A 15,743-nucleotide genomic window follows, 5' to 3' on the forward strand; every position below is an offset into this window, starting at 1 on the left:
CACTTACAATGTCTAAGATTTGGCTTAGACACTGTAGGGGCATAGTACACCCTGCCTTAGGGCTCTAAGGCCTACTAGAGGGGTGACTTACCTATGCCAAAGACAGTGGGTTGTGGGCCTGGCACTCTGAGGGGAGTGCCATGTCGACTGGGTCATTTTCTCCCCACCAGCACACAAGCTGTGAGGCAGTGAGCATGTGCTGAGTGAGGGGTCCCCAGGGTAGCATAATACATGCTGCAGCCCTTAGAGACTTTCTCTGGCCACAGGGCCCCTGGTACCAGGGGTACAACTTACAAGGGACTTATCTGTATGCCAGGGATGTGCCAATTGTGGAGACAAAGGTACAGTTTAGAGAAAGAACACTGGTGCTGGGGCCTGGTTAGCAGGGTCCCAGCACACTTTCAATCATAAGAAGCATCAACAAAAGGCAAAATGTTAGGGGGTAACCATGCCATGAGGGGCATTTTCCTACACAACCAGTCCCCACCCCCCAAATGAAAGAGGATGAGACTAACCTTTCCCAGGAGAGTCTTCATTTTCTAACTGGAAGAACCTGGAAAGGCCATCTGCATTGGCATGGGTAGTCCCAGGTCTTTGTTCCACTACACTGCTTCTATCCCATGCTCAGAGGCATCAGTCTGCACAAAGAACTGCTTTCAATTATCTGGAGCTTTCAAAACTGGTGCTGAGCACACAGCTTCTTTCAGGGTGTCAAAGGCCTTTTGACAGTCCAAGGTCCAGTTAACTTTTCTGGGCATTTTCTTGGAGGTAAGTTCTGTGAGGGGTGTCACTGTGGATCTATATCCCTTCATAAACCTCCTGTAGTATCCAGTCAAGCTAAGGAATGCCCTGACTTGAGTCTGGGTTTTTGGAGCTTCCCAGACCAGAATCTGGGTTGGAGTGGCTGAACGTGGCCTCCACCTACAGGGTATCCCAAGTAAACCACTGTACCCTGCCTTATCTGACATTTTGATACCTTGATAGAGAGGCCTACTGCTTGCAGGGCCCGCAAAACCTTCTTCAGGTGGACCAGGTGATCCTGCCAGTTGGAACTGAAGACAGCAATATCATCTAGATATGCTGCACTAAAGGACTCCAAGCCAGCAAGGGCTTGATTCACCAACCTTTGGAAGGTGGCAGGGGCATTCTTTAAGCCAAAGGGCATAACCGTAAACTGATAATGCTCATCAGGTGCAGAAAATGCTGTCTTTTCTTTTGCTCTAGGTGCCATTTTGATTTGCCAGTTCCCTACTGTCAAGTCAAAGGTACTTAAGAATTTGGCTGCACCTAATTTGTCAATTAATTCATCTGCTCTTGGTATGGGGTGAGCAGCTGTCTTGGTGGCCGAGTTCAGCCCTCTGTAGTCCACAAAAAACCTCATCTCTCTCTTTCCATCTTTTGGTGTGAGGTTTAGAGACAAAGGCCATTGGGCTAGCCCAGAGACTCTCGGAGTGCTCTATCAGTCCCAATTCCAGCATTTTGTAGACTTCCACCTTGATGCTTTCTTTGACTTGGTCAGACTGTCTGAATATTTTATTCTTGACAAGTAAACTGTCTCCTGTGTCCACATCATGGGTACACAGGTGTGTCTGAACAGGGGTCAAGGAAAAGAGCTCAGCAAACTGCTGGAGGACTTTCCTGCAGACAGCTTGCTGTTGGCCAGAGAGTGTGTCTGAGTAGACAATTCCATCAACTGAGCCATCTCTAGGGTCAATTGAGAAGAGGTCAGGGAGAGGTCCACTCTCTGCTTCCTGATCCTCATCAGTAACCATCAGCATGTTTACATCTTCCCTGTCATGATGGAGCTTAAGGCGGTTCACATGGATCACCCTCTGAGGTGTCCTGCTAGTACCCAGATCCACTAAGTAAGTGACCTGGCTCTTTTTCTCTAGCACGGGGTAAGGGCCACTCCATCTGTCTTGAAGTGCCCTGGGAGCCACAGGCTCCAGAACCCAGACTTTCTGCCCTGGCTGAAACTCAACCATAGCAGCCTTTTGGTCATACCACAACGTTTGGAGTTGTTGGATGGCCTCAAGGTTATTGCTTGCATTTCCATGTACTCTGCCATCCTAGAGCAGAGGCCTAGTACATAGTCCACTACATCTTGCTTAGGCCCAGGGAGAGGTCTCTCCCAGCCTTCTTTCACAAGTGCCAGTGGTCCCCTTACAGGATGGCCAAACAGAAGCTCAAAAAGGGAAAACCCTACTCCCTTCTGTGGCACCTCTCTGTAGGCGAAAAGCAGGCACGGCAAGAGGACATCCCACCTCCTTTCGAGTTTTTCAGGGAACCCCATCATCATGCCCTTTAATGTCTTGTTAAACCTTTCTACAAGACCATTGGTTTGTGATGGTATGGTGTAGTGAATTTGTAAGTCACCCCACACGCATTCCACATGTGCTTTAGGTAAGCTGACATGAAGTTGGTACCTCCGTCAGAAACCACCTCCATAGGAAATCCCAATCTGGTAAAAATACCAATGAGTGCTTTGGCTACTGCAGGAGCAGTAGTGGACCTAAGGGGAATTGCCTAAGGGTACCTGGTAGCATGATCTACTATTACCAGTATATATTGGTTCCCTGATGCTGTGGGAGGTTCAAGTGGACCCACTATGTCCACTCCCACTCTCTCAAAGGGGACCCCACCACTGGAAGTGGAATGAGGGGGGCCTTTGGATGGCTACCTGTTTTACCACTGGCTTGACAGGTGACACAGGAGCTGCAAAACTCCTTAACCTCTGGGACATATTGGGCCAATAGAAATGGTTGACTAACCTCTCCCAAGTCTTGGTTTGTCCCAAATGCCCAGCAAGGGGAATGTCATGGGCTAAGGTCAGAATGAACTCCCTAAACTCCTGAGGCACTACCACTCTCCTAGTGGCACCAGGTTTGTGAGCTCTTGCCTCAGTGTAAAGGAGTCCATCGTCCCAACAGACCCTGCGGGTTCCACTGACGTTACCTTTTTCTTAATCAGCTGCTTGCTGTCTTAGGCTTTCAAGAATGGGACAACTCCTTTGTCCCTTACACAGCTGTTTCCTTGAGGGTCCCCCTGGGCCCAAGAGCTCTACCTGGCAAGGTTGCAGCTCCATGGACTCAGTTCCCTCAGGGGATAGAACATCTTCCTGTGAAGAGAGGTTCTATTTCTTTTGCGGTGAAGAAGCTGGTTCCCCATTCTTATTTCCTTTCCTCTTGAAAATGTTAGGCCATTATTCCAGACTCCAATACTTATTTTTTCACCCTGCGCTCTAGTCTTGACACACACCAGATCAGGGATGCCCAGCATGGCTGCATGGGTCTTGAGCTCTACCTCAGCCCATGCTGAGGACTCCAGATCATTCCTTAGCAGACATTCTACTGGAATTTCAGAAGAGACTACCACCTGTTTCTTGCCAGTGACCCCTCCCCATTCTAAAGTTACCATTGCCATGTGAAAGACTTTAGTTTGATTAGCAGCCTTTGTGACTGGATATGTCTGTCCAGCCAGGTACTGTCCTGGGGAAACCAGTTTGTCTGTCACCATGGTGACACTAGCACATGTCTCCCTCAGGGCTTCTACTCTATTCCATTTATCAAGAGCTGCTGCCTTTTTGCATATTAGGCCAGGAAGCAAGTGTGGCTAAATCCACCCCACGCTTTGAGACTAAAGTAGCTTCGGTGTGGACCCTGATTTGCTCTGGGCACAATGCTGATCCCACCTGGAGACTGGCTATTCCAGTACTAACTGGAGTAGTAGTTGTTGTGGGACTTTTCTTTGGACTGGCCTGGTCTCCAGTTTGGTGTCCATGCGGTCTACAGTTGCAACACCAGGCTTGGGATCAATGTTTTTATCCTTATACCCATTTGTGGACTGTGAAGAGGCTCGGGCCCACCCTCCTGAGAAGGTTTTTGGGGCCCTGTAGAAGACTCTTTGTTTTTGTCCTTGGATATCTCACCACCCTTCCCCTGGGGAGGCTTTGTGACCCCTTTCTTTTGGTCACCCCCTGTGGACGTCTTGGTCACCCCTAGTCTTGACCCAGTGGTCTGCCTTCTTTCCCTATTCTTGGGGAGAAATTGGACCTAGGTCTACCAGATGTAGATGCAGTTTGTCATTGAAGCAGTTACTTAACACATGTTCTTTCATAAATAAATGATACAGCCCATCTTAATGGTGAGGTGTGCTCTGGAAGCAGCAGCTGGTCTGTAGGAGGCAGGCCAGTAACAGGTATCAAAGGTTGTTGAGGTGGTGTAGACAATAGTGTCGTCGACGATGGCTTGACAAACGATAATGTCGTCAACGGTGGCGTCGTCAACGCCGTTCTTGCCGACAATGGTGTTGCCGACTGTGGTCTCGTCGACAATGGTGTTGCTGACTGTGGTGTCGTCGACGATGACGTTGTCGATGGTAATGTTGCCAACAAAGATGTTTTTTAAGACCCTTCGTCGACAGTAAGGATATCCCCCTATTAATAGGTCTCGTTGGTAGGCTCGTCAACGGTACCTCCTTAGTTTTCTTGGACAAAGGCTTTGTTGTGATCCTGAAGGAAACAATGGTCAACGATGATAATGGAGACAAGGACATTATCATAGGCACCGCCGCCATTGTGAAAGTTGGAGTCATGGTGTTAGATGTTGTCGAAGATATTGTTGACGAGATCGTCGACGCAGTGAGGAGATTTTTTGAAATCTTAGATTTTTTTTATCCAAAACCATTTTTGATGTAGAAGGAAGCGATTTTGAAATTTTCTTGACAGAACTTTCTCTGTTAGCCAGTGTTGAAGGCTCAGAAAATACTTTTGAGGAGGATTTCTTATGTGGCACCATCTCTTTTCCATGAGATTTCTTAAGTGCTTTTTTTGTGGGGCTCTGAAGGCTACACTTCCAACGATTTTCCTCTCTTGTGGGATTTTTCAGTTTTTAAAGAGTCATCACTCTCTTCATCAGAGAATGCCTCATTAGATTTATGTTTTTGTAGTCACAAGAGGAGTCTTCCTTGTCTAAGTGTTTTTTGTGAGAAAGTTCCACATACGTTGCAGTCCACAACTTTATGATGTGGATGTAGACAACAAATACATGCTCTGTGAGGGTCTTTCTGGATAAAGTCTCTTTTTGCCACATGTGTTACATGGCTTAAAAAGGCATTTTTTTTTTAGATTCAGACATGGTCACAGTGTTCCAAGTTGTAATAAGAATAAATCTTAAAGCTGACCTGGCAAGTATCTAGTAGAAGTTGTATTTTTAAGAGAAAAACTGAGCAGAGCTCAGGGAGACTCCTATCACCTGACGTACGGTAGAAAATCTGAGGAACTGGAGCCTCTGTGGTGAGGATACTAGAGAGTGCTGTCGCCTGATTGGTCAATGCATAACTCTGGTTCTTTTCTTAACAAAGAATATGGACAGGCTGTAAAATGTAATTGTACATTCCTTTTAAGCCTGTTATTATATTGTATACTACTTATTATGGTACCAGAGACTCCCATCCCAACAACAGGGAATTATTCAAGCATGTACATCTATGAAAGATTCAATGCTGGAGAACAGTGATTTTCCCTTTCTTTCAAAGGTGGAGTGGACGGTTGGGGGGAGGCTGACCATGCAGAGATAAGTGTAATTTTCTCCTTTGTTTGAGGTCCTTTGTGATGAGGCTGAATGCCTTCCTACACTCCTCAGAAACCCCTTGGCCAGAGGACCTTGACCTTTTATGGGTCCTTACAGCTGAGTCACTGCCCTCATCTGAAAATCTGAAGGCATAATGTGATTCTTTAACTGCCTCTGTGTGGCTGTGGCTATGACTGAGTCTCATTTGGGGTGGCTTGTCAAGCATTCAGGGGCAGAATCTGGTGCTCTAAAATGTTTCCTTATTCTAAGTATCCTTCTGGTCTTTTCTACTGCATTTCTGGGCCCTTTCTGAACTATCCATCCATATTGGGTACTGTTTTCAACATGGAGAAGTGTGGAAACAGGATAAGACAAGACATTAGGTATCATCTATTGAGTATCTCTATATTTTTTGCTTCGTGTTGTATGTCGGCGTACACAAAACACCTAAAACATTCCTCAGAATCACTTGGAATTATGGAAAATGTACTATTTGGAACAACACCATTTTTAAGTGTGGGTACATTTCTCCAACCTCAAATTATAGTAATTACGTTTTTATTATCAAGTGATACATGGTTGGTATAAAATGAAACAATCATTGTAAATTACTACTCAATTGTAGGTTCTGGGTGCTGTGTTATTTTGGAAATACTACAAACACTTCACATCTATGCATTTATTCCTTTTGTGAATCAGCCTTCAGTATAAAAAGTTAGATGAAAACAGTGTGGCCTATTTCAAATTTTTCTCACCTTCTTTTGCCTTTTCTTTATTTTAGCACTTAAGGTCTTCTTTAGACCTAGGCAGAAGCCTGCTGTCCTACCAGGTCTAAAGAGGCATGTCCTCTACTCCACTAGCAAAGGTCTACCAGTTAAATTTAGATATCCTGTTCTGTCTACTGTACAGGAAGCCACTGCTCCCTTCACACCACCAAAGATTTGCCTGGTTGGACTCTCCCCTCCCCCCATCAAGGTAACATTTAAGAATAACAATACACTAGGTGTAACAAAACAACAAAGATCACAGATTAGGCAAAAGCTCCCTCAGCACAGCTACAAAAAAATATACTGTGAAATGCAAAGTGAGCAGTGCTCAAGAGTATCAGCAAGGATTAATTTACCAAGTACAGGGTAAATAATAAATACCACAACACCTCGATGGTACCAAGACTACACAATATCCAGGAAAAGCTTGCATAACAAAGCCAAACACTGAAAAAGGCATCTCACCTGTTTTGGAAGGAGTCTGTAAGTGAGCTGGATGTATTTGCTGATGGGTGGAAAGAGGCAAACATCCTGATAGGCGAACTGCTTAAAGAGAAAAATAGACATAGCCTTCATGAGAGGACAGGGTACACAAAGGAATAAAGAAAGAGAAAATATTGACATAGGTATGCTTTAGATCTTATGTCCACAGAAAAGTACTCATACCTTTTGACACATTGGGTGTGTCTGCACTAAATTCAACACCAACTTGCCACTCTACATGTGGCTTCTTCGTCTTGAATGTGGTGCAGACTGCTCAGTGGAATCAAAAATTATAAAGTGCTGATCATTATGTTTGGAGGAGTGATTGTGAGAAATAAATTAAGGCAGGGAAATGTGGGGAGTATGTGGATATTCTCTAATCCCAGGCAAGTGAAATAAAATGGCCTGTAAAGAGAGAAACAAAAGTTCATAGATGAGACAGATTCAAAAACAGGGCTCGGACCCATTAGATATCGATGAAAAAAAAAAAAACAAGAAGTGACAAGATGGTTACATCCCAAGGCTAGGAAAGATCAGGGCACACTGAAATAGGAAAACATTTGCAAAAGAAGCTGTAGATTTGAGGATATAACTTTTTCAATGATTAAACTAATGGGATTAAAAACAAAACAAGATACTGAGACTCTGCCTATGAACTGCTCTTACATAAGTGAATTGAAGGGAAATGCAGCCAGACAAGTAATAGTCTTTTAGAATTTCTTTAAGAATCCAGCAACCCTCCTCATCATGCTAGGTACTGGTGAGCTGGCTGGTTACTGGAGAGGTGCAAACTCAACCATAGACTCCGTATCTTGAATAAATATAAACACCAAGACACTTTACAAATAAAAAATAAGAGATCTAAGCAAAATGTATTACAGTTTGGCCATCCATTGGATCTAATCTGGCATACAAGTCTAAACAATAATATTTGGTGAAAGTATGAATCAGTGTTGTGGCTTTACAAATATCAGACAACAGGACATTTCTCAACCTCTGAACCATACAACTGTAGCCTGTTTTCCCTTGTCAAATGTATTTTAGACTCTCTTTTTTAAAACGTTGGCAGCCAATTAATAGCATAAACCAATCCAAGAACCAATCCACCTAAAGATTGGTTGATTATGGGTAGGGTCACTTATCCTTACCAATCCATAAATAGCAAGGAAGGGCCTGATTCAGATATTGGCGGATGAGTTATTTCATCACAACAGTGAGGGATATCCTGTCCACGGAAATCTAAACCCCCTAGGATATAATGGGATTTAGATTTTGGCAAACAGGATATCCGTCACCGTTGTGACAGAAACTCATCCGCCAATATTGAAATCAGGCCCAAAATGTTTTCCTTATGTCCTTGTTATTTTCCGTATAAAAACGTAGACTTGTACCAATATTTAACAAATGAATTGCTCTAGCCACCAGAGTGACCGTTCTTAAAGAATACCGAAGAGGCATTGGATCGGTTGACATGTAGTACAACCATATCAGAATGAAAGATCATTGAATTGTCTTGTATTGATAAGGCTTAAATATTTCTAACAATGGGTCTGTGTATAAGCTCAAACAATGGACTCATCAATTTTGACAAAACTACACTTAAGCAAAAGCAAAATTCCAAGCACTCCAAAATATTTCAACTAGGGTTCTGAGTGTTTCACCAAAATTCTTTATTTTCATAGAGTGTTTTTCAAGTATTTGCCTTGCCGCCAACACATGTTTTATCTAAGCATTGAGGGACATTGCCTCTGGAAGCTCCAAAAATCTGGAAATGGCTAAGATCCAGCAATCTCAGGATTACAGCTATCTGCCAAGCATCAATATTTTTCAAGTTGATACTCAGAGCAAAACCATTCAATAGAACGACAAATAGGTCTTAAAGGATGCTGTTTTGCAAGACGTGTTTTATCAACCAGGCACTTTGAGTAATAACCTATGGATCAACTGGTCAGGTGAATTTATTTATGCTTGTCCGCGCGTTTCCCTATTGCCAATTGTAATTATCAAGCTGACTCACTCAAAGACCAAAACAATTCATATTGCCTAAGAGTGACCCCGTCAGTGGTGGTTCACAGATCTTCACCTCTCAAAACCACACGAGGCTGCCATGCAGACTAGACTTTTTCAGGAACAGATACTGCACCCCAGCCTTCAATCCTTGAACTTGACAGCTTGGCTCCTGATTTCACACAGTATTAGAATACATGGACTTGTTGAGAAAAGCCAGAAGAGCATCTACAAGAGTTTCCTACTATTTTAGTTTTTAAGTGGAAGAGGTTTTGCATTTGATGTGCTCAGAACATTTTCGATTCTATCCTCTGCAAAAATGAGGCGGTGCTTCCATGTCCTTCACACATTTTATAGGAAGCTGGCAAACTAGCCCTTGGAGTCATTTCTGGTAGTGCTGGGTGCAGATTTGGATGCCGAGTTCAACAGTAGGGCTAGCCACTGAGGGTTCAAGGCAGGCTCCATGCAGCAAAGCAGTCTTTCCAGGTACAGCAGTAATCTGGCAGAGTGCACAGCAGGTCACAGCAGGAGGCAGTCCTCCGAGATTCCTTTCACAAATCCAGTAATGAACAGAAGAGTGGATCTGAGAGCCCTATTTGTATACCATGGTGCCTAGAAGGTGGGAGAAGTTTCCAGAAAGGTTCTTTGAAGTTCTGAGAGTTTCCATCCTCCTCAGGACTAAGCCAGCTGCACTGACAATACAGGGTTGTTAAGCCTATTGTGAGGATACAGGGCACAGCCTATTCAGGTGCAAGTGGGGCTGTGCTTAGCTCCACCACCTCAACCCACGTACCATTACAACCGCCCCAACACCACCACCATTAAGCAAGTTAATGGGCCATTTAGGCTCTGCTAATCCCACTTTTGTGTGACAGTCTGGGAAGAATTCACAAAGTTCTAACTTTCAGCTATACCCAGTCATGTGATCTAAGACAGGCTGCAGGTGCTAAAGGCAGGACAATGCCAAATTTCTAGGAGTGGCATTTTCAAAATTGTAATGATAAATCCAACTTTACCATTAAAGAAGGGTTATCATTACAAGTTCATAGGTGTCAAACATGATTATATCTACCTCCTCTCATTTAGGAATTACAGCTTATTAAATGTAACAAGGACTCTCCATGTTTTCCTATGGTAGGAGTAGGTCTCAAAGCAGTGAAAAATTAATTTGGGAGTGTTTTACTTCTAGGACATGAACAACTTAAAAGTAAATCTCCTACATTTTAATTACACAGCACCCTGCCATAAGAACAGTACACCACTTTTATGTCTTCAATACTTGTTTAGATAATGCATAGTCAGTGTATTGTCTGACTGGACAAGAAGGGAGTTCGTGAAGGAAGGAAGAAATGTCTTCAGAGCTTTGGAGACAAAGAGCCTTGAATCTGAAGATGATCCATGTGAGCGCTCCAACCTGATAGGGAGGCAGCCAATCTGGATGTTTGTGTTGGAATGTGTAGATGAAAATTAATTCCCTTACTTACATGTCATGGAACACACCACCAACTGATTGCTCTGCATATGAGGCTAAGGCTACTTTGCTATCCCATTTGCCTAAGAACTGGTTCCACTGCTGCAGGTATTATGTTCAAGCGTGCATTTGGCACTAGGAAGATGAAGGAAGACACTGAGCCTAAGAAAGATATTTGCCTTGCTGCTGGATGGGCTGTTTACTTCACATTATTACACGGCTGAAAGATAATCGTCTCTCTTCTGAAGGAAACACTTCTGTGTTTGTAGTATCGAAAACAGCTCCCAGGTAATGAAGAGACAGTAATGGGAAGAAAATTGATTTTTCATGACTTACATGCAGGCCCAGTTGGTTGAGCGAGATGACCACAATCTGTTAACGTTGGCATGCTTGCTGATTCATTTATGCCTTGATCAGCCAATTGTCTCAGTAGGAGTAGTTTAACATCCTCAACTTCCTGAAATGTGCTGCAACAACAGGCATACACTTTGAAAATGTCCTAGCTGCAGATTCCAGACCCAATGGAAGAACTTTGTATCAGTAATAGTTCGTATAGGAAGCTGGCTCTGTATATATTATCTCAAAATGAGATAGTGTGCACAGAGTCCAGGGGTTCCCCAAGAGGCTTGACAAAGGCAATAATAGATAATACCAATGCTCTATTTGTGGAAGTGTGTCAAGCAGTTAGGCTTATCAGAGGGTAGAGTTAAGCATTTGCTATATACACAGATGCAATGAATGAGAACACACACTCAATGACTTAACTCAAGGCCAATAGGTTTTTAAATAGAAAAATATTCTTTTCTTAATTTATTTCAGAACCACAAGATTCAAATTGCAGGTAAGTACATTAAATGTAAGATACTTTGCATAGGCATAGATAGAACTTTGAATCAAAACAGTAATGTGCACAGTTTGGCATAAAATGGCAATAAGCTATTTTAAAAATGGACAGTACAAAATTCAACAGTTCCTGTGGGAGGTAAGTACAGGTTAGTTTTTGAGGTAAGTAGAGCACTTACAAGTTCAGTCTCCGGGGCATAAGCAGCCCACTGTTGGGGGATCAAGTCAAACCCAAACACCCAGCACCAGCATTACAGGGCCGGTCATGTGCAGAGGTCAAAGAGGGGCCCAAATAACATAGGTGCCTATGAAGTCAGGGGGTGCTCTGGTTCCAGTCTGCTAGCAGGTAAGTACCTGCGTCCTCGGGCGGGCAGACCAGGGGAGGTCCCAAGTAGGCATGCAAAATACACCCTCAGCGGCACAGGGGCGGCCGGGTGCAGTGGGCAAACAAGGCATCGGTTTGTGATAGAAATCAATGGAGGGACCCAGGGGTCACTCAGACATTGCAGACAGGGCAGAGGGGGGCTTCTCGGGCCAGCCACTGACTGGACAAGGGTGAGGGTTGCCTGCTAGTCACTGCTGCACCATTGGTTGGTTTTTCACAGGTCTGGGGGCTGCGGGTGCAGTGCTTCTTCCAGGCGTCGGGTTTCTTTTCACCAGGCAATCGCAGTCAGGGGGGTCCTCCGGACTCCCTCTGCAGGCGTCGTCGTGGGGATGCAGAGAGGTTGGCCCTGGGAGGACACGCTGTCAGAGTCGCCTGGGGGTCCTCTCTGTGTCGTTGGTTTCTCTGGACACGGGCCGGGGCGTCAGGTGCAGAGTGGTGAGGATTCACGCTTCTGAAGTGAGATGGCAGTCCCTTTAAAGATGGATTCTTCTTGCTTGTTTAGAAAGGGCCGCTGTCCACGGCAGTTTCTTGGACCCTTGTAGTTGCAGGGCAGTCATCTTAGTTGGCAGAGGTCACTGGGCCAGCAGGGTGCAGATTCTTTGAATCAGGAGCCAGACCGGTAGGGCTGGAGCCAAAGCAGTTTTCGTCTTCCTTCTTCTCTGCAGGGTTTTCAGGTCAGCAGTCGTCCTTTGTAGGTCGTCAGGAATCTAGAATCCTGCGTTCAGGGTCACCCCTAAATACTGAATTTAGGGGTGTGTAAGGGTCACAGGGCATTAGCCAATGGCTACTGTCCTTGAGGGTGGCTACACCCCTATTGGGCTAAATCCTCCAAAACAAGAGGGAGGATTTTCCAAGGAGGGGGGCACTTCAGCTATGGTCACCTTAGTGGTGGACCTGGCTGAGGGGGTGACTCCTTGTTTTTTTCTCATTATCTCCCCGGACTTGCCACCAAATGTGGGGGCTGTGTCCGAGGGGCGGGCATCTCCACTAGCTGGAGTGCCCTGGGGCATTGTAACACGAAGCCTGAGCCTTTGAGGCTCACTGCTAGGTGTTACAGTTCCTGCAAGGGGGAGGTGTGAAGCACCTCCACCCAGTGCAGGCTTTGTTTCTGGCCCCAGAGAGCACAACGGATCTCAACCCAGGAGGCCAGAAACTCGTCTCTCAGTGGCAGGCTGGCACAGACCAGTCAGTCCTGCACTGAAGGATTGGGTAAAATACAAGTGTCATCTCTAAGATGCCTTCTGTGTGCACTTTTTAATACATCCAGCACTGGCGTCAGTGTGGGTTTATTATTCTGAGAAGTTTGATACCAAACTTCCCAGTGTTCAGTGTAGCCATTATGGAACCGTGGAGTTCGTTTTGACAAACTCCCAGACCATATATTTGATATGGCCACACTGCACTTACAATGTCTTAGAATAGACCTAGACACTGTAGGGGCATATTGCTCATGCAGCTATGCCCTCACCTGTTGTATAGTGCACCCTGCCTTAGGGCTTTCAGGCCTGCTAGAGGAGTGACTTACCTATGCCACAGAGAGTATGTTGTGTGCATGGCATCCTTAGGGGGATGCCATGTCGACTTTGCCTTTTTCTCCCCACAAACACACACACAATCTGCAATGGCAGTATGCATGTGTTAGGTGAGGGGTCCCTTAGGGTGGCACAAAACATGCTGCAGCCTTAGAGACCTTCCCTGGTCACAGGGCCCTTGGTACCACTGGTACCTTTTACAAGGGACTTAACTGTGTGTCAGAGGTGTGCCAATTGTGGGGACAATGGTACATTTTTAGTGAAAGAACACTGGTGCTGGGGCCTGGTTAGCAGGATCCCAGCACACTCTCAAGTCAAGTCAGCATCAATATCCGGCAAAAAGGGGAGGGGGGGAATTTGAGGAGGGGTGTGGAGGTGTTACTACAACAAGGAGCCATTTTCCTACAGTTACTTTGCACTGTAAAGGAATTGTCAATTTCTGGATTCATTTTGGCATCTTGGGATATTCTTAAGGTGATGAATTAGCAGTTAGACATTTCCATTAGAATGCCATTTTCCTGGAGTAACTGTGCAGAGATTTTCTTCTGCTTCAAGTGCGAAATCACTATAATACCTAGAATGAGTTTCACAGCAGGTTGTCGCCATCATCACAGCAGTCCCCTTTTAAGCTCTTTGCAGTAGGTTTCTAGCAGACATCCACACCCAGAGGTGTTGAAAGTATTTTAATTGCTTTAACTTTATGAAACCATTACAAGGTTGTGCTTTCTCTTTTCCTCCCATTTATCTATCCCTCAGAGGAAAGACTCCTTGCAGGTGAAACAGCAAAACTTCATCCATTAAACAGGGACTGCAGAGTCCTAGAGTTAGAGCCTTGCTTTTCCTTACAGTGTAATCACTAACAGAATGATTCACTTTTGTGATGCTTGTATCTAGTCACATATGCTGGGTCGTATGAAGATGTAAAACTGCAGTGGGTGCCTAACAATTGCAAAGTAAGTCATGACAGTCAGCGGAGAGTGCTCAGACTGCAGCACTATGTGTTCCTCTTGAGGTGAGAAAGTGAAGCTGAGGAACAGAATAAGTATTTAGAAAACTGAGAGACCATAGATGCTAAACGCAGATTGCAACTGGTTGGCAGTTACAACAAAGCATATTGGAAGAGGAGGGCAGCAGAGAGGATGACAGACCTGCCCAGAACCTAGACCAAGACGTGTAACCATGCACATAATAACCATAATATTCATACCACCCCTCAACCTTGGCCTCTGACTGACCTAAGAATATTAGGTAGCAACTCCAAGTCAGAAATGAGGTATATGTATGTGGCATACCATTTCCATGTGGTAGTTCAGTAACATGTATGGAAACTTACTACCCTGACCATTAATGGGTGACATTTTGCATGGCTGTGCACATTTGTTGTCAACTAGAAGGTCTCACCTAGTTTACACCAAAACATATCTAAGCTTATACTCCGAAGTACTCCATACCATGACAGTCATTAAATGCAGTGGCTGCATAAGGCTGCTGCAGCGCTGCTAACATCTAGATGTCTGATTATGTATGGAAAAATTTAAGCTATTTCCATGTGCACAGATCTAAGAAAATGTATCTGTTTGCAGCTACTGTGATACCAGCCATGTTGTCACTAGTAAAATCACACGTGATGTCTCCAGTAAATAAATAATCATGACTACTGCACTGGTGGCATATGACTGCATAGCTAATGTTAAGTGTGTGAATTTAAGGGGTTAGTTTTTGCACAGTACTATAACATCCATTTAAAAGAAGATGTACATATTTATAGTCCTTTAGGGAACATAAATTTGAGATCAGAACAGACGAGACAACTGCAATGGCAAGGATACAAACCTAATAATATTCGCAAATGCGAAAGATATTTTGACAGAGGATGGCTGTGGTCCAAACCAACAGCCTGGGGATTACCGCTCGTCTCTTTACGACTATTATCAGCCTGTATTCCCATACATGGGTCAGGGTGCGAGTATGTAGAAACTGGGTCAGCACGTGTAGATTTATACAAATAGATTTATATTGAAAGATTCCAATACTGGAGAACTACATTTACAGGTAAGTAACTTACTTTCTTACTCCAGTATTGGAACTTTCATAGATTCACATGCTTGAATCAGAATAGCAAGCAGTAATGAAGCACATTGTATAGCATGAATCCATATATACTTGTTGATATATACATATATATATATATATATATATAAAATCTTGGAACATACATATATCAGCAAAATCCTTAAAGAAAAAGATTATGTAGGAAAAATAGCGTATTAGATAAGCAATAAATAAGACAAAGCAACATTACCCTTAGTAAGTAAAACCAGGAATATGGCAGCCGTAAAGGAAGAAACAAACCTATATAATGTGTGCAAATTAAACTGGGCTGGTGGGAAAAAAGGAATGAAGAATTTACCACAGCTCACCGTTACTGGAAAAGATGTTGTAACAACGCTTGTCCTACCGCCGTATCACCTTGTTGATTTTCCTACAAACAGTAATGCCTTGCTAAAGTATGTACAGACGTTCACGTGGCTGCCCTGCAGATGTCCTGAATGGGCACTCCTGCAAATTGCCATGGATGCAGCCATTTTTCTTGTAGAATGTGCACGTGCTGGATTCTGCAAGGATTTTCCTGCCGCTGTATGACAATAGTTAATAGCAGAGGCTATCCACCTCGCAATTCCTTGT

The 15,743-nt window shown here is 44.2% G+C and overlaps 1 protein-coding gene across 3 annotated transcripts in view; it reads right to left on the reverse strand.

The window, feature by feature from the left end:
* The window catches only part of PHF1 (PHD finger protein 1), a 607,606-nt gene that overhangs the window by 38,440 nt on the left and 553,423 nt on the right, over positions 1-15,743 (reverse strand). For 2 of the 3 annotated variants that reach the window (XM_069241855.1, XM_069241857.1), the window contains exon 14: positions 6,803-6,883. In XM_069241855.1, coding sequence (XP_069097956.1) covers positions 6,803-6,883 — 81 coding nt within the window. The remainder of the gene's footprint in view (positions 1-6,802; positions 6,884-15,743) is intronic. The other variant, XM_069241858.1, reaches the window with a different exon arrangement.

This window comes from Pleurodeles waltl, chromosome 6 (genome assembly GCF_031143425.1).
Source record: "Pleurodeles waltl isolate 20211129_DDA chromosome 6, aPleWal1.hap1.20221129, whole genome shotgun sequence".
In the NCBI taxonomy this organism is placed as follows: domain Eukaryota; kingdom Metazoa; phylum Chordata; class Amphibia; order Caudata; family Salamandridae; genus Pleurodeles; species Pleurodeles waltl.